Genomic DNA, 18412 nt, shown 5'->3' on the forward strand with positions numbered 1-18412 from the left:
TAGGAAGTCTGACAAACTGGCACTCACTCCCACCTGGCAATCAGTGGCTGCTGCTGGGCGTGGGTGGCCTTCTGTGGACAAGGCTGGAATCCTCTGTTCTTCACAGTCTCCACTGCTTTCTCCTGTCCCATACTTGGCCTCTTCACCCATTTACAACACCTGCCTTGCCCCACACCTGTAGACTGGGAGGTGTGCTCCTTCAGAAACCCAGGGAAGTGCTATGAGGCCAACCTACAACTTCTGAGGAGGCCTAGAAAGTGAGGTGCTCAAGCTGGAGATGCTGGTGAGACCTGCCCAGATGGCTTGTACCTTTCAGGCTGTTCCAGCCCACTTCCAGCTGCCAGTAGCTGCATCTCTGTGCCTGAGGACACTGTTCAGAACTGTGTAGATTGCTCTGGCCATGCACCTTATAAGACACTAGTAGTGGGGAATGAACACCCCGAGCAGACCTAAGCCACTGACTCTTTGGGGGGTGTGGTGTGTGAATTCCCAGCTCTCACACCCCCTGAGGCTTGTCTTGTACTTCTCCTATAGCTGCTTTGAGGGATAAAGCCCCACCACCCCCTGTAACGGCTGGTGTAAAGGTCCTCTCTTCATCAGCTGCCGCCACCTGCTTCGCCTCCTTTCCACCGTATCCTGCATCTCCCAAAGGTATGAATAGCCCTCAATTCCTTGTTTCAAGGTCAGCATCTGGGAGGCCCAAACCAAGACTGCACTTTGTAGAGAAGAGACTGGGCCAGGAGCCCGCCCTTTCTCCCTCTCCCCTGACTCCATGACAAGATGCTGAGTCCCCTTTGTACCCCCAAATCAGCTGGGCGCTCTCTCACATCCGCTTGAAGCCTACACTGTCCACCTCTCTGTCTGTTTCCATGTATGCATGGCAGTCAATACCACAAAGATGTACTCATGAATCCAGTCCCTTTTTTTCAATTTCTCTCTCTTACTTATGTGAGGCTTTCATGACAGCAGGAGTCCCAGCTGACAAGCAACTTCAGCACAAAACAGCATTTCTAAAATGTCCCAAAGTCACCCTGCCACTTATTGCCCCTTTGTCCCACATGGGCAGCTTCTTTCCACCTGGTGAGATTCCTTTTGTTCCTCCTCCTCTGTTCTCCACCATCTCACCTTTGCTTCAGACCAGCTCTGGACTTATTTGGACCTCCCAAATAAACTGGCCCACCCACCCCACTCAGCAACCCTAGCTCTGAAATGTTGGCACTGGCTGACATCAACTCTTCAGAGGCCCATCCACCTACCCCCCAGCATTTATCTAGGGATTCTGTCCAACCTGAGACTACCTGGTACAGTAACAACTTGCTTCATCTTGTCATCTTTGTGCTTCAAAGCAACTTCTTAGTACCTCCGTAGAGCAGTTGGCATCTCGTACTTTAATTGCTGGCTGACGTGCCTTTTTCCCTATTAGGCTGTGTCCTCCCAGGAGCAGGGACCAGTGCTTATTCTTCCTTGTGTCTCCTAGCAGCTAGTACAGCCCCTGACACTTCACAGGTACTTAATCACTGCTGTCCAAACAACTCCATTCCTGTTCCACTGATGTAAGAACGGCTAAGTCCCCATGTGCCATGTGGCACCAAGGCAAGAAATGACAACTGGACTTCTTCCTGACTCTGGTGCCACATGACTATATGACTCCAGAGGGCACTGTTGACATTATATTCTGTGGAACTGTGCTCTGGGGTGTTGCTCACCTACAGCCGAAGGTGAATGTGATCCTAAAGTTGTGTGATGCAGTCGTGTTCCAAACCATGTTTTCTCCACTCTTCCTCACTCTCTCTTTTAGCTTTACATAGGTGAGAGGACAGTTAGCAGATGGTCACCCATGTAACCAGAGAAGGCAATGGTACCCCACTCCAGTACTCTTACCTGGAAAATCCCATGGACGGAGGAGCCTGGTGGGCTGCAGTCCATGGGGTCGCTAAGAGTCGGACATGACTGAGCGACTTCCCTTTCACTTTTCATTTTCATGCACTGGAGAAGGAAATGGCAACCCACTCCACTGTTCTTGCCTGGAGAATCCCAGGGACAGGGGAGCCTGGTGGGCTTCCGTCTATGGGGTCGCACAGAGTCAGACACGACTGAAGAGACTTAGCAGCAGCAGCAGCACCCATGCAGCCCACATTTTTATAAGTAGTCTCCTCTTAAAGGAAGGAATCCGAACAAATCTAAGAGGAGCCTTGCATGAGAGAAAAAAATCCATCTCAGGTCATATTTTTTGTTCAGTCTCAGAAACTGAGACATCACTAATTGTGTGCTGACAGAAAAGACTGGAGACCTTGAAGGCAGGGCCTGGGCCCCGAGTTGCTCTGTGACTCTGGAAAAAAGGGATAGCTAGCCACCCACATCACCAGTTCAGGTGAGGGGCCTACACAGGTGACCCTTGAGCTGAGATGCGAGGTTGGAACAGTTCATTAAACAAACTGGGGTTGAGGTATTCCTGAGTAAAGGCAGCTTCAGCAAGAAATTATGAGTGGATTCAAGGGTGTATGTGGGGGATGGTGACTATGAGGCTGGGAGGAGGGGAGGCAAGAAAGACCAGGCTGGGAAGGGCCTCTCATGAACAGCTGAGGAGCCTGAGATCCATCCTAAAGAATGTGAAGCAGGAGGAGTAATGAGATTAAATTTCTTCTCAAATTTTTATGGTAAAACTGAGATTATAGACTTATTTTATATTAATATTCAAAATTATTATTTGCTGAGGCAATAATTATTGTTTCACATTTGCTTCCTATTTTAAATATTTGTAAAAGTTGCTTTTGCTTACTTTTTTATTTGGCTTCAATACACTTTTTATCCCACAATACACTATATATGTAAGTAGCCGTTTCTCAGGAAGAGTTTCATGGTTATTTAAGCTCTCATGGCTTTTGCTCAGATGCTGCCAGTGCCTTGCTCATGTTCCCCGGAACCATCCCAAGGGCTGGTCACTTGAGGCCAGTCTCCTTCCAGGCTTGAAGCTCCCCCATCTCTCTGCCTGAGTTGTTTCCTGGCCCCAAGAAAGGAAATGTGGCCCAGAGCCAGGGAAGGCTGCAAAGGCTGGACAGTTAATGCCTTTGGAGCGATTCTCCATGGATGAGAAATAGGAGTTGGTAGATAAACCCTCCAGCGGCTTCCTTACCCCACACAGCAATGATTCTGAGGGGTGTTCTAGAGTCTGTCTCTCAGAGGATCTGCAGCAGGATAGAACACAAACTGCCCACAGCAAAACCTGCCCTTCCGTGGACACTTTCCTGTCTTGTCCCTTTTCATCAAAACTCATCACTCCTGCACTGTGCCTCCCCCCACCTCATTCTCTACCTACCTGTACCACAGTCATTGTGTCCAGGTCTGCTTTGGGGGGAGTCTAAACTAGAAGACTTAGTAGACTTCACAAATTCTTATATATCCAAAGCTATCCTTATTTTGCTTTCACCATGCAGGGCAAGTTGGCTGGGTATAGAATTCTTATTTCACTATGGAACACAATCTAATTATTGCTATTAATGTTACAAAAGCTGGAGAAAGAATGAGTTTCTTTGTTTTCTGTTAGGTACGGGTAGCATCATTTCTACAGTGCAAAAACTGAAATGTGATGAAGCTGTATGTAAACATTAAGCCATTTTTAACACTTTTTCCTGATGTCTGCAGCACCATTCCCAAAAATGGGGATTCTTTTTTGCTGTCTACTCAGGTCTTCTATTCCAGTGATTCTGGAACCATTTCCATTTGCTGATTCTCCAGCCTTCACCTTCCATATCTAGTCTTCACTGCCATCCTTCTCCACTGCTCTGTTCTTTTTCTCTGTAAATTCTCAGAGATCTCCTCAAATATGCCCTCCGCAACAATGAATCAGTTTCCCATACTGCTAATTCTGCTCCTTTCTGATCATAACAAATATTTTAATTCTGTCATTGCCCTCTTGGTTTCATTATAATACTTCCTAATCCCACCCACAAACTTTTTTTTTGCTTCTCTGTCAGCCCTTTCCACTTTCCTCTCAGTCCATTGTTCTACCATCTGATCATTTGCTGGGTTCACTTGTTTTTTTTCTTGAATTTTACTAAGAAGACAGATGTCCTGTAAAATTTACTTTTGCTTTCTATTAATAGCATTCTGAAAGGTGTGCTCTCCCTCTGTTTCTGGAGTCACACTCTTCTTACGTAACGTGTTCGGACCTTTTTGCAGGGCCCATGCTGGTTCTGGTAGGTCTATCAGTATGGGTGGGCCCCTTCCTGTCTCACTCATTACCCACCTATGTATTGTTAAAACCTTGCTCTGGGCTGAATGACGCCACTTAGATTCCCCAATTGATTAACTTTGCAGTTGTGGTTATAGTCACAGGAGGGGATTTTTTTCTCTATTACTCCTTCTCCTACTGCACTGAAGGGCGTCTCACCCATATGCTTTTCTAGCTGGCCCTGCCTCTGCAGCTGCTACATGGTATGATGTCTCTGTGCCTTGCAACCTTTCTTGGACTAATGCGCACCAGAGCCCAAAGAGCCTGATACCTTGCCAACTTTCTGCCAAATTGAAACCTAGTGTCCCCTGTGCCAAAGGTTTTAAAGGTCACTGGGACTCAATGGCAAAGAGATAAAAATGAGCTCTCATTGGCCCCATGATCAGCCACAGTAGCCAACGAGACACCTGTGTCCTCCTCAGGTGCATCATCCTTGACTGACTGAGTCCCCTTATCCAGGATTTCTCCCCAGTGGTTACTAATGATGATGGGGTGGGAATGGTGCTCCCCTTCCACTTCAACAGGGACAATTATGCTGATTAATTTATGCTCTAGAGCACCCTCCATCTCTTTTTACCCCACAGACAGACCAGGGCTGGTTTGGGATTTTGTACCCTTCCTCAGACCTTTCCGCCCCATTCCGTTTCCTCATTTCTTTTCTCCTGAGAACATTGCTCCAATAAATCAGGTGTGCCCAGATTACATGCAGTAAGGAGGGAATGGGGAAATGTATGAAAAACCCATGTTGGTTGATCAATAACTGAGACTTCCCATTCCCCAAATAATTACAGGATTAAGGATATAATCATTTGCTCATACTAACTGCTCTAAAAGATAGTCATCACAATATTATTCAAAAGATAATAAAACTGGAACTAATCTAAATATCCAATAGCATGAATTCACAGGCAATCCATACTATATCCTATGATAGAATATTATACAGTCTCCAAGCCAAAAAGAAAAACACGGTGAAAGGAAGTAAAGTAAGAAGCAGGAGGCTACTTTGTTTACAAAATAATACCACGAAGTCCTTATACTAACAGTGAGGCCACCTCTGAGCTTTCTAGAACAGAGATAATGAAGCTTAGTTGGTTATAAGGATGCCTCTGTCCACAGATAACAAACAAGCTAAAATGCTCTGGAAAAGCACAGCTATTCCTATTTCTGAGGTAGAAAGAAAGTTCTTTCATGGGCTTGAGTATGGGACAGTGATGACCTAGCCACCAGTTATCATAAAGATGGGTTCCACAGGTCTGGTCCCTGACTGAACCCCTCTCCCTCTACCCACCCTCCTACCCCCAAGAGGAAGATGGCATCGTGGCACATGACATTCTGTAAAAGAGATTCTGTCCATAGCCAAGTAAAGAACTCTGGATACTTGGTTCCCTCTGGACTGAGATTAAATCAGGGACAATTTGGCAGGTTTAGAGGAGCTGGAAAGTATGCTCTTCTTGCATTCAATGCTTCTGTGGCCTCCACTATCCTGGAGCTCCAGAAGCTATGTAGCATCAGAGAGTCTGAGATGATCTCTTGGGAAGTTCTTGGAATGCCATTCTAGATGTCTATATGCTTCAGCTGCCCTGTAAGCTGGGCAGGGTTGGCACGTCCTGGTCAAAATATTGAGCCTGACAGGATTTGTGCCTAGACAAAGGCTGTCCACAGCCCGAAGGTTGGCCTAGTGCTCACCTGTGGGCAGGGCCAAGGTTTACCTCAGAAAGTGATTTTGGCTCCATTTCTACACAGACATCAAGGTGCCGCAGTTCACCGCTGTGAACACTTTGAAAAGCTGCAAAGGTTCCCATCAGAAGAGCTGCCCACAGGTAGACAACCTGTCTAACCACAGGCAGACAACCTCCATGGAAGGACGTTTGAGTCCAGTCATTCCTTCTGCTTGCCTGTGGATGAGGTCTGTTACTCTTTCTTCCCCAAAGTGGTTCACTGAGGGGGATTATGGAACAGGAGAGAAAACCAGGTCCTTTTTCCTTTCTGAGTCACGCTATTTAAACATCATTCAAATAAATTAAATTGCTCTTAAAAACTCACTCAATTCATGGAGATAATTTAATTTCCTCAATTCACTAAAATATTTCAGGAATAAGTCAATATGCCAAAGCAGAGGCTGATGTTCATGACCCTTGAATGGAAAACATCAAAGGCATCACTGGTGATAACTCACATGATAAGCAGTGATTTGCTTTCATTTCTTATCTGGTCTTTCACAACCACTGCTGACCTAAAGCATGAATTCTGTAGAACATGAGTGTGCCAGAGATGATGACTGTATCATCTCAGGGAAGGGGCCAGAATACAACTGTGTGGAGAGGATTTCACAAGATAGAAGGGATGGGAGGTGGTGTCAAATACAGATATGGCTCCAATGCACAGTGGGTATTCAGTTTCTTCTTTGGCTTTACCAACAATGCTTTCTAAGTCCAGGAGGAAATCATTCTAATAATTTCAAATGAGCCTCCGCACAAAGTAACAGTATTTGCAAGATCACTGCTTTTCCAGGATATGATGAAAGTCAGCAAATGCACTAGACACAGGGCCGTCTTACCTTCTGCCACATGTTGATGAAGAAGAGCTCCCGAGAAACGTTGAATGACACGTTGGCATCATAGGCATCATCCCCAAGGTTGGAGATGGAGATATTTAGGGAGATATTCTTCACAGCCCCCAGAGCTAGATACGGGGTTTTCTCATCAACGCTAAAAGGAAAAATGAACAGCAATAAGTGTGATAAAACTTTCACTAATATATTAGTAACATGGAATGTAGCAGGTAGCTGAAAGCAGGGGAGGCAGGTGGGAGAAACTCCTCTGGATCAGGACTACAAGTCCCAGGAACCCACTAATTAGCCATGTGTTCTGGGATACCCAGCCAGCCCTCATAGGCCTCAGCTTCCACATCTAAGCATGGCGGGGTTCTGTGGTGTGTAGTCTAACTCACTCACTAGGCCGTCCTATGGCTCATGTGAAATCTAGTGTATCCAACTTGGAAAATTATAACACATTTAAATAACCTAATCAACTTCCCTGGTGGCTCAGATGGTAAAGCGTCTGCCTACAATGCGGGAGACCCGGGTTCAATCCCTAGGTCAGGAAGATCTGGAGAAGGAATGGTAACCCACTCCAGTATTCTTGCCTGGAAAATCCCATGGACAGAGGAGCCTGGTAGGCCACAGTCCATGGGGTTGCAAAGAGTAGGACACGACTGAGACTTCACTTTCACTTTCTTTCAATAACCTAATCATGGATTTTGGTTATAGGATAATTCACTCAAATATTTCTAAGCACCTACGACATGCCAATCACTATTTTATGGGCTAGAGAATGCAGTGAACAAAAGAGAGTTCTTGCCTTTCTGTAGCTTTAAGGAGACAAAAAACATATACACAAAGAATCAAATATATAGATCAGATTGTGGTAAGAGCAATGGAGAAAACTTACAAAGGCTAAGAAGGAAAGAAGGCACCATAGTTTGAGGGAGAGTAGGGTGCAATTTTAAATAAGCTGGTTCAGGGAAGCTGCACTGATGAGGTGGCCTCTCAGTAGAAACCAGAAGGAAGAAAGCAAGATGCACAGAATTTGGAAACTAGCAAAGTCATGCCTGGTGTGTTCAAGGATAGCAAGGAGACTAGTGTGGCTGGAGAGGAACGAGTGAGGGGCAGAGTAGGGAGGGGAATGGGCTTGGTGGTGAAGGGATGGAGTCATCACAAGGACCTTAGTTTGCCTCTGAGACAGGAGGTCCTGCAGGGCTCTGAACAGGGGATGATATGGCCTGACTTCCATATATAAAGGCTCACACTAGCTGCGATGTGCTTGGTGAGTATACTCAGTCAGAAGGAAAGAGAGGGTCTGGTGAGAAGGTTCTTATAAGAATTCAGGTGTAAGAAAATGGCAGTTCAGACCACGGGGGTAGAAGCTGAGGTTATATTCTAGATGTTTCAAAAACTGTGCCAATATATTTTGCTCACAGATTGGAAGAACGGTGTTCAGGAAAGAGAAGAGGCAAGGATAGCTGCAAGAATTTTAGATTCAACAACTGGAAGGAAAGAGGTGTCATTTATCAAGATGCGAAAGACCAAAGGTATAGAAGGTCAGCAGAGAACATTCAAATGCCTACTGGATTTTTGAGAAGAGATGCTCAGAGAGCTGGATGTAACGGTCTGGAGTGGAAGCAGGGGGTCAGGGCCAGAGATACACATTTGGGGTGGATTAGAAGTGACCACTAGGGAATGCATGTAAATAGAGAAGGGGGGCTCACACTTAGGAGTTAAAGATGATGATAAGCCAGCAAAGGAGACAGAGAAAGAATGAATAAGGAGACAGGAGAAAAATCAAGACAGTCTCCAAGCAGCCACATGCTTCAAGAAAGAAGTAATCAGTTTCACCAAATGTGGCAAACTAACATGAAAAATTAGAATTGGCCTTTGGAATCAGCCATCTGGAAGTCATTGGTGATCTTGATAAGAACTTCTGAAGTGTAGTGTCAGGGATAAAGCTTGAGGAGAGTTGGTCTAAGAGAGGTAGGGGTATAAGAAATGAAAACAGTGGGCACAGCCAATTCTTTGGAGTTTTTCAGTAAAGGAAAGCAGAGAAATAGGATGACAGCTGGTAGGGGAAATGGGCTCAAAGAAATTGCTTTTTTATTTTCAGAAAAGAATTAACATGACATATTTACACGATACTGGGAAGGATCTACTAGACAGAGGGCAAGTAATGAAGAGATGACAAGGCACGGTTGCTGGGTGGCCTGGTGAACAGAGGGGCTGGTCTCAGCTGGTATGAAGTAAGAAAATGGGGCACATGGCCCAGATGCATCAGTAGAAGTGTGGCAGGAAGAAATCAAAGTTGCCCTGGGAAGGCCTCCACTTTGCAGTGAAATAAAAGCAGAGTCCAAGACCAGGAAGGGAGAGGAGGAGGGAGGGATGTTTGAAGAGTGAGATGGAGGGAAATGGCAGCTCAGGAGAGTTGTGGGGTAAACAGACCATCAACAAGATGAGTATGATGGTGGTGGCAAGGATGAAGATGCACATGAGACTGACAATTATCAGGTGATGTGAGCTTCAGACAAAAATCACGCTGGAGAACAGTCTTTGATTGGCCAACCAGTTGGTAGCAGATGTGACCAAGCCTACAAGGGTTTGAGTGATGGATGCGTGTGTGTGCATGCTAAGTTGCTTCAGTCGTGTCTGAGTTTTTGTGACCTTATGGATGTAGCCCACCAGGCTCCTCTGTCCACGGGATTTTCCAGGCAACAATATTGGAATGGGTAGCCATCCCCTTCTCCAAGGGATCTTCCAGAGCCCAGGAAATTGAACCCGTATCTCCTGCAGTGGCAGGTGGCTTCTTTACCACCAGTGCCACCTGAGAAACCCTGAATGATGGATAGTTGCTATTTTTGGCTACTCAGGATCCTGAAAACTTCCTGTTTGGAGGGAATCTCAAGATAGGTAGGAGAGGAAGATAAGCAGTAGAGGGGGCAGACCCTGCCTTTGCTCTCCTTTTGGTCATTCAAGTGTGGGCACTTAACTAAGTGCAGTCATGTAATCTAAGGGTAGTCAAGAGGCCTCAGTGTGGGTGGTGGATGCTGCCAATTGGGGCCTTGAATTCTAACGGCTGCCCAAAGACACTAGGGCTCTCTGAGATCATCTAAGGCAGCTGCAGAGGAGTTGAGAGCCCAGAGTTGGCATTTTGGGCTAAGCCTTGCCTCCCCTTCCTGCCTAGGCTCTGAACCATATCTTTCCAACAAATTCCTTTTCCACTTAACATGTTCACTGCTGTTTGCAACCATTAATACAGCATGAAAGAGAAGAGAACTCTCCAAAATCTCAGCAGGCTATAATAATTTGAAATATGGATTTTTGCAAGGGAGGAATCAGCATTACCCATCTATGAAGAGAGGAACTCACTTTCCTGCATGCCTGGCATGTCAACAAGAATAACATATGTAACAAGAGATCTAATGGCCTTGCTTTTGGAAGCAACACTCTGAGGAAACAAACAAGATGTGAAAAATTAACTTGGAGAAAAGCTTCAAATTCTTGAAAGGCCTCCAACAAATGAAGACCTTAACCTCAAGTTATTGTGGCAATTATTTATTATTGTTGGCCATTTTCATTTGAAACAATTGATGGGTTATTTCTGTCCTCCTGTTTGCTTTTGTAAGATTAAAGGAGTAATCCTCAGGCCTTGAAGAGTTATGAGAGTGTTAGCCTCACTTTATCTCAAGAAGGAATTGCATAAGCACCCACAAGTAGCTGCAGAAAGTGTCCACCATTTCCAAATGAAATATTAAGCATACAGACAAGAGAGAAAAGCTGAGGACAATGGGGCAGGGGCTGCCTCTTCACACCAGTGTTGTTCATGTGATCAGCCTCCTACCCTCCTGTATAAATGGCAAGGGATATCTAACCTTTTGCCAGCCCCTAAAGCTCAGGCCTCTGTCACTGAATCATGCAGCAAGGTCATTCCCAGGATTTCAAAGTCAAGTGATGCAAACTTGGCTCTATGATTAAGGAAAGCCAGGGACCTTCCAGGGCCAAAAGCGAACTCAGACGTTTTAATAAAAGAATCCTCAAAGCTGTTTTCACTCTTTCCCCACATCTAAAAATCCATGTACAAAACAGTACATCTCTGCTTCCAAAGCTATTCTTAGAAATGCAATGCAGTGTAATTTGCCTGGTGCTGGGTATTTTCAAACAAGTTGTCCTGAAACCTACAACAGCATGAAAAGCTCCTGATGTCAGTTCCATTTTTAGAGATGAGGAAATCGAGATGCCGTGAGATAAGGTGGCCAAGTTGCTGGGCTTAGAATTCAGTGCCTCTGTCCCTCTCCACTACAGCCCACGTCCTCCAGCCCCTCTCACTTCCCTAGGAGGTCCTTCTTGGTCTCCCTTCTGAGTGAAATAAACCTCCCGATTAGGAGCTTCTTCAGTCCCAGGACTCCACCAGCTCTTCATGGCATTTCCCAAGGCTGGGTTGACATATTTATTTGTGGGCTATTTGATTAAGGATGATCTCTTCCCCTACTAGGATCTAGGCACCAGCAGGCAGGAACCTATTTCTGGTTTTGCATGTCACTGAACCAGAAAATGAAGAGGAACTAAAAAGCCTCTTGATGAAAGTGACAGAGGAGAGTGAAAAAGTTGGCTTAAAGCTCAACATTCAGAAAACGAAGATCATGGCATTCGGTCCCATCACTTCATGGCAAATAGATGGGGAAACAGTGGAAACAGTGTCAGGCTTTATTTTGGGGGGCTCCAAAATCACTGCAGATGGTGACTGCAGCCATGAAATTAAAAGATGCTTACTCCTTGGAAGAAAAGTTATGACCAACCTAGATAGCATATTGAAAAGCAGAGACATTACTTTGCCGACTAAGGTCCGTCTAGTCAAGGCTATGGTTTTTCCAGTACTCATGTATGGATATGAGAGTTGGACTGTGAAGAAGGCTGAGCACCGAAGAATTGATGCTTTTGAACTGTGGTGTTGGAGAAGACTCTTGAGAGAGTCCCTGGGACTGCAAGGAAATCCAACCAGTCCATTCTGAAGGAGATCAGCCCTGGGATTTCTTTGGAAGGAATGATGCTAAAGCTGAAACTCCAATACTTTGGCCACCTCATGCGAAGAGCTGACTCATTGGAAAAGACTCTGATGCTGGGAGGGATTGGGGGCAGGAGAAAAGGGGACGACCGAGGATGAGATGGCTGGATGGCATCACGGACTCAATGGACGTGAGTCTGAGTGAACTCCGGGAGTTGGTGATGGACAGAGAGGCCTGGCGTGCTGCGATTCACGGGGTCACAAAGAGTCAGACATGACTGAGCAACTGAACTGAACTGAACTGAACCCTCAGTGATAAAATGGTGCTGAACTTAGTAGGTGTTCAACAAACTCTTGTTGAATGAATGGCATGGACAACATCCCACAACAGATTTTTGGTTCAACCTCAACATTTATAGGTGAAGATGCTGAGAACCCCACAGGGGAGCCCACTTTGATCAAGGTCACCTGAGCACAAAGGCACTGAGCTGGAACTAGTGCCAAACTGCCTTTGTCACAAAGGCAGTCTGAGCTATAGCTCTTATTTAAACTCCACCTCAGTCAGAAAGGGCTTTGATAACAAATGTCTTTTAATGACATCTGAAGAAAACAGGATTCCACAAAGACCAACCCCTCAGACAGGACTGCTGAAATAATAAAATGGTGAGGCACAGTGTTTTTGTGCCAAACACTCCACGGGTGCTTTCTGATTTGCTGAAGAACAATCTTTCTAATTTTCCAGGTATTTCAGTCCCTGAGAAATTTTCCCATTAATTTTAATTTGCTTGCACAGTCTTTTAAGTGGGTCAGATTTCTAAGTACACCAATGACTCGTGTACTTTTATATGAAAATCATGATTAGTCATTAACATAAGGTACAAACTGTACAGTTCCTATAAAGCTTATCTTACAGCATCTATCTGAGCTATCAGAAAGGAGTACACAAGGCTGTATACTGTCACCCTGCTTATTTAACATATGCAGAGTATATCATGCTAAATGCCAGGCTGGATGAAGCACAAGCTGGAATTAAGATTGCCAAAAGAAATGTCAATATTAGATATGCACATGACACCACCCTTAGGGAAGAAAGCAAAGAGGAACTGAAGAGCCTCTTATGAAAGTGAAGGAGAAGAGTGAAAAACTGGCTTAAAACTCAACATTCAAAAAACTAAGATCATGGCAGCCAGTCCCATCGCTTCATGGCAAATAGATGGGGAACAATGGACAGTGAGAGACTTAATTTTGGGGGGCTCCAAAATCACTGCAGATGGTGACCACAGCCATGAAATTAAAAGACACTTGCTCCTTGGAAGAAAAGCTATGATCAACCTAGACAGCATATTAAAAAGCAGAGACATTACTTTGCCACAACGGTCCATCTAGTTAAAGCTATGGTTTTTCCAGTAGTCATGTATGAACATGAGAGTTAGACCATAGAGAAAGTAGAGCGCTGAAGAATTAATGCTTTTGAACTGTGTTGTTGGAGAAGACTCTTGAGAGTCCCTTGGACCCCAAGGAGATCAAACCAGTCCATGCTAAAGGAAATGAATCCCGTCTATTCATTGGAAGGACTGATGCTAAAGTTAAGCTCCAATACTTTGGCCACCTGATGGGAAGAACTGACTCACTGGAAAAGATCCTGATGTTGGGCAAGATTGAAGGCAGGAGGAGAAGGGGATGACAGAGGATGAGATGACTGGATGGCATCACTGACTCGATGGACGTGAGTTTGGGCAAGCTCCAGGAGTTCGTGATGGAGAGGGAAGCCTCACATGCTGCAGTCCATGGGGTCACAAAGAGTCAAACACAACTGAGTGAATGAACTGAACTGAACTGAACAGCATACATACAGCTTCCTGGAAACATCTTGCTCATTTGTTATTAAAAAGAATAAGCATAACTGTCCTGATACATCTTACAGCAGCTGTTTGTGAACATGCTAGGTTTACATTGAAGCTGAGCATTAATTCATTCAATACTTCAAATGTCAGATGCTGCTACCGGCATCTTGGTGACCATGTGTGGTACTTCAGGATCACTGTAGAACCTGTACTCTGAGCTTACTCATTACCATACATGAAAAGCACATACCATTCAAAATTCCCTACTGGGCAAATACAATACATCAAAAATCATTATATACATATCAAATCATTATATGCTGAACCACTAAAGGCCACTAAAGCAAATTCTTCCTTTTCTACCATCACAGAAACAGTTTTATGCAGACAATTTTTTGGTGAAGATTCTGAGGAAAGAAACTAAAGCAGCTAAATGGTATTTGATAATTTTCTATTAGATCATTTTAGACTTTCCTTAAGTCTCTTATTTAAATAATTGTGGTTAAAATATATCTTCCATAAAATATAATACTTTTATTGTTTTTTGAAGCTAGTTTAAAAGGAGCCTCTTCAGTTCAGCTCAGTCGTGTTCGACTCTTTGCCACCCCATGGACCACAGCATGCCAGGCCTCCCTGTCCGTCACCAACTCCCAGAGTCTACTCAAACTCATCTCCACTGAGTCGGTGATGCCATCCAACCATCTCATCCTCTGTCATTCCCTTCTCCTCCTGCCTTCAATCTTTCCCAGCACAAGGGTCTTTTCAAATGAGTTAGCTCTTCACATCAGGTGGCCAAAGTACTGGCGTTTCAGCTTTAGCAAAGTCCTTCCAATGAACACTCAGGACTGATCTTCTTTAGGATGGACTGGTTGGATCTCTGTGCAGTCCAAAGAACTCTCAAGAGTCTTCTCCAACACCACAGTTCAAAAGCATCAATTCTTCGGCACTCAGCTTTCTTTATAGTCCAACTCTCACATCCATACATGACTACTGGAAAAACCATAGCCTTGACTAGATGGACCTTTGTTGGCAAAGTAATGTCTCTGCTTTTTAATATGCTGTCTAACTTGGTCATAACTTTCCTTCCAAGGAACAAGCATCTTTTAATTTCATGGCTGCAGTCACCATCTGCAGTGATTTTGGAGCCCCCAAAAATAAAGCCTGACACTGTTTCCACTGTTTCCCCACCTATTTGCCATGAAATGATGGGACCAGATGGCATGATCTTAGTTTCTTGAATGCTGAACTTGAAGACAACTTTTTCACTCTCCTCTTTCACTTTGATCCAGAGGCTCTTTAGTTCTTCTTCACTTTCTGCCATAGGGGTGGTGTCATCTGTATATCTGAGGTTATTGATATTTCTTCTGGCAATCTTGATTCCAGCTTGTGTTTCATCCAGCTTAGCGTTTCTCATGATGTACTCTGGATATAAGTTAAATAAGCAGGGTGACAATATACAGCCTTGATATACTCATTTTCCTATTTGGAACCACTTTTGTTCCATGTCCAGTTCTAACTGTTGCTTCCTGACCTGCATACAGATTTCTTCTTAAGAGGCAGGTCAGGCGGCCTGGTATTCCCATCTCTTGGAGAATTTCCCACAGTTTATTGTGATCCACACAGTCAAAGGCTTTGGTGTAGTCAATAAAGCAGAAATAGACGTTTTTCTGGAACTCTCTTGCTTTTTTGATGATCTAGTGGATGTTGGCAACTTGATCTCTGGTTCCTCTGCCTTTTCTAAAACCAGCTTGAATATCTGAAAGTTCATGGTTCACATATTACTGTAGCCTGGCTTGGAGAATTATTACTTTACTAGTGTATGAGATGAGTGCAATTGTGCAGTAGTTTGAGCATTCTTTGGCATTGCCTTTCTTTGGGAAAAGGAGCCTGAGTAAAGTATACTAAGACACAGTAATCCAATTGAGTGTATTCCAGCAACTGTGTCTGAGTTTGCAAAACTTCTTATTATACTGTTATTAGGACTAACGTTATATTTGTGACCCACAACTATATTTAATAATGACAACTATAATAATAGTGTGCTCAGTGTGCTACTAAATTGTGTCTAACTCTTTGCGACCCCATGGACTGCAGCCCTCCAGGCTCCTCTGTCCATGGGATTTTTCAGACAAGAATACTGAAGTGGGTTGCCATTTCTTCCTCCAGGGGATCTTCCTGACCCAGGCATAGAACCCCAGTCTCCTGTATTGATGGGCAGATTCCTTACCACTGAGTCATCTGGAAACCCCTTCACAGATAACTGCCTTGCTGTGGAGTGAAGAGGCTTGTGTAACTCAAAGAAGCTATGAGCCATGCCATGTAGGGCCACCCAAGATAGACGGGTCATAGTGGAGAGTTCTGACAAAACAAGATCCACTGTAGGAGGGAATGGAAACTACTCCAGTATACTTTCTGTGAGAACCTCATCAACTGTTTAAAAAGACAAAAAGATCTGACCAAGGTCAGAAGGTTTCCAATATGCTACTAGGGAAGAATGGAGGAAAACTACTAATAGCCCCAGAAAGAATGAAGCTGCTGGGCCAAAGCAGAATCAATGCTCAGCTGTGGATGTGTCTGGTGATGGAAATAAAATCTGATGCTGCAAAGTACTGCATGGGAATCTGGAATGTTAGGTCCAAGAATCAAAGTAACTTGAACATGGTGAAGCAGGAGATGGTAAGAATAAACATTGAAATCTTAGGGATCTGTGAACTAAAATGGACAGGAATGGGCAAATTTAATTCAGATGACCATTATATATACTACTGTGGGCAAGAATCCCATAGAAGAAACTGACTAGCCCTCATAATCAACAAAACAGTCCAAAATGCTGTACTTGGGTGCAACCTCAAAAATGAAAGAATGATCTTGGTTCATTTCCAAGGCAAGTCATTCAACATCACAGTAATCCAAGTCTATGGCCCTACCACCAATGCCGAAGAAGTTGATCAGTTCTATGAAAACCTAGAAGACCTCCTAGAACTAACACTAAAGAAATATGTTCTATTCATCATTGGGGATTGGAATGCAAAAGCAGGAAGTCAAGAGATACCTGGAGTAACAGGTAAGTTTGGCCTTGGAGTACAAAATGAAGCAGAGCAAAGGCTATCTGAATTCTGCCAAGAGAATGCACTGGTCATAGCAAGCTCCCTTTTCCAACAACACAAAAGACTACTTTACACATGGCCATCACCAAATGGTCAATACCCAAACCAAATTGATTACATTCTTTGTAGCCAAAGATGGAGAAGCTGTATACAGTCATCAAAAACAAGACCTGGAGCTGTCGCTCAGATAATCAGTTTCTCATAGCAAAATTTGGGCTTAAAATAAAGAAAGTGGGGAAAACCACTAGGTCATCCAGGTAGGACTTAAATCAAATCCCCTATGAATATGCAGCAGAGGTGATGAATAGATTCAAGGGATTACATCTAGATAACAGTGTGCCTGAAGAATATGGACAGAGTTCAGTAATATTGTACAGAAGACATCAAACAAAACCATCCCAAAGAAAAAGCAAGAAGGCAAACTGGTTATCTGAGGAGGCTTTACAAATAGCTGAAGAAAGAAGAGAAGCCAAAAGCAAGGAAGAAAGGGAAAGGTACACCCAAGTAAATGCAGAGTTCCAAAGAATAGCAAGGAGAGACAAGAAGGCCTTCTTCAATGAACAATGCTTAAAAATAGAGGAAAACAACAGAAGGGGAAAGACTAGAGATCTCTTCAGGAAAACTGGAAATATCAAGGGAATATTCTGCCCAAAGATGGGCACAATACAGGACAGAAATGGCAGACACCTAGTAGAAGCTGAAGCAATCAAGAAGAGATGGGAAGAATACGTGGAAGAACTGTACCAAAAAGATCTTAATAAACCTGATAACCACAATGTTGTGGTCAGTTACCAAGAGCCAGACAACCTGGAGTGCAAAGTCAGGTAGGCCTTAGGAAGCACTGCTGTCAATAAAGCTAGAGGATGTAATGGAATTCCAGTAGAGCTATTCAAAACTCTAAAAGATGATGCTATAAAAGTGTTGCATTCAATATGTCAGCAAATCTGGAGGACACAGCAGTGGCCACAGGACTGGAAAATGTCAATCCTCATCCCAATTCCCAAGAAGAGAGTACTAAAAAATGTTTAAACCATCGGACAATTGCACTCATCTCCCATGCTAATAAGGTCATGCTTAAAATCTTGCATGCTAGGCTTCAGTATTATATGAACCAAGAACTTCCAGATATCCAAGCTGGGTTTTAGAAAAGGCAGAGGAACCAGAAATCAAACTGCCAACATTTGCAGGATCACAGAGAAAGCAAGGGAATTCCAGAAAAACATATACCTCTGTTTCATCGACTACACTAAAGCCTTTGACTGTGTAGATATAACAAACTGTGGAAAGTTCTTAAAGAGATGGGAATACCAGACCATCTTATCTGTCTCCTGAGAAACCTGTTTGTGGGTCAAGAAGCAACAGTTAGAACCCAACTGGAACAACTGATTGGTTCAAGATTGCGAAAGGAATACAACAGGGCTGTCTGTTGTCACCCTGTTTGTTTAACTTATATGCTGAGCACATCATGAGAAATGCCAGGCTAGATGAGTTATAAACTGGGATTAAGATAGGTGGGAGAAATATCAACAATCTCAGATATGCAGATAATACCATTCTAATGGCAGAAAGCAAAGAGGAACTAAAGAACTAAAGATGAAGGTGAAGGAGGAGACTGAAAAAGCTGGCTTGAAACTAAATAGTAAAAAAAAAAAAACACACACATACAACTAAGATTATGGC

General features: G+C 43.9%; 1 protein-coding gene across 1 annotated transcript in view; it reads right to left on the reverse strand.

Annotated features, from left to right (window-relative positions):
* Positions 1-18412, reverse strand: part of ITGA9 (integrin subunit alpha 9) — a 367824-nt gene that overhangs the window by 124919 nt on the left and 224493 nt on the right. Inside the window, exon 18 of the mRNA XM_040246228.1 lies at positions 6792-6942. Coding sequence (XP_040102162.1) covers positions 6792-6942 — 151 coding nt within the window. The remainder of the gene's footprint in view (positions 1-6791; positions 6943-18412) is intronic.

Source organism: Oryx dammah, unplaced genomic scaffold (assembly GCF_014754425.2).
Source record: "Oryx dammah isolate SB20612 unplaced genomic scaffold, SCBI_Odam_1.1 HiC_scaffold_9, whole genome shotgun sequence".
Lineage (NCBI taxonomy): Eukaryota > Metazoa > Chordata > Mammalia > Artiodactyla > Bovidae > Oryx > Oryx dammah.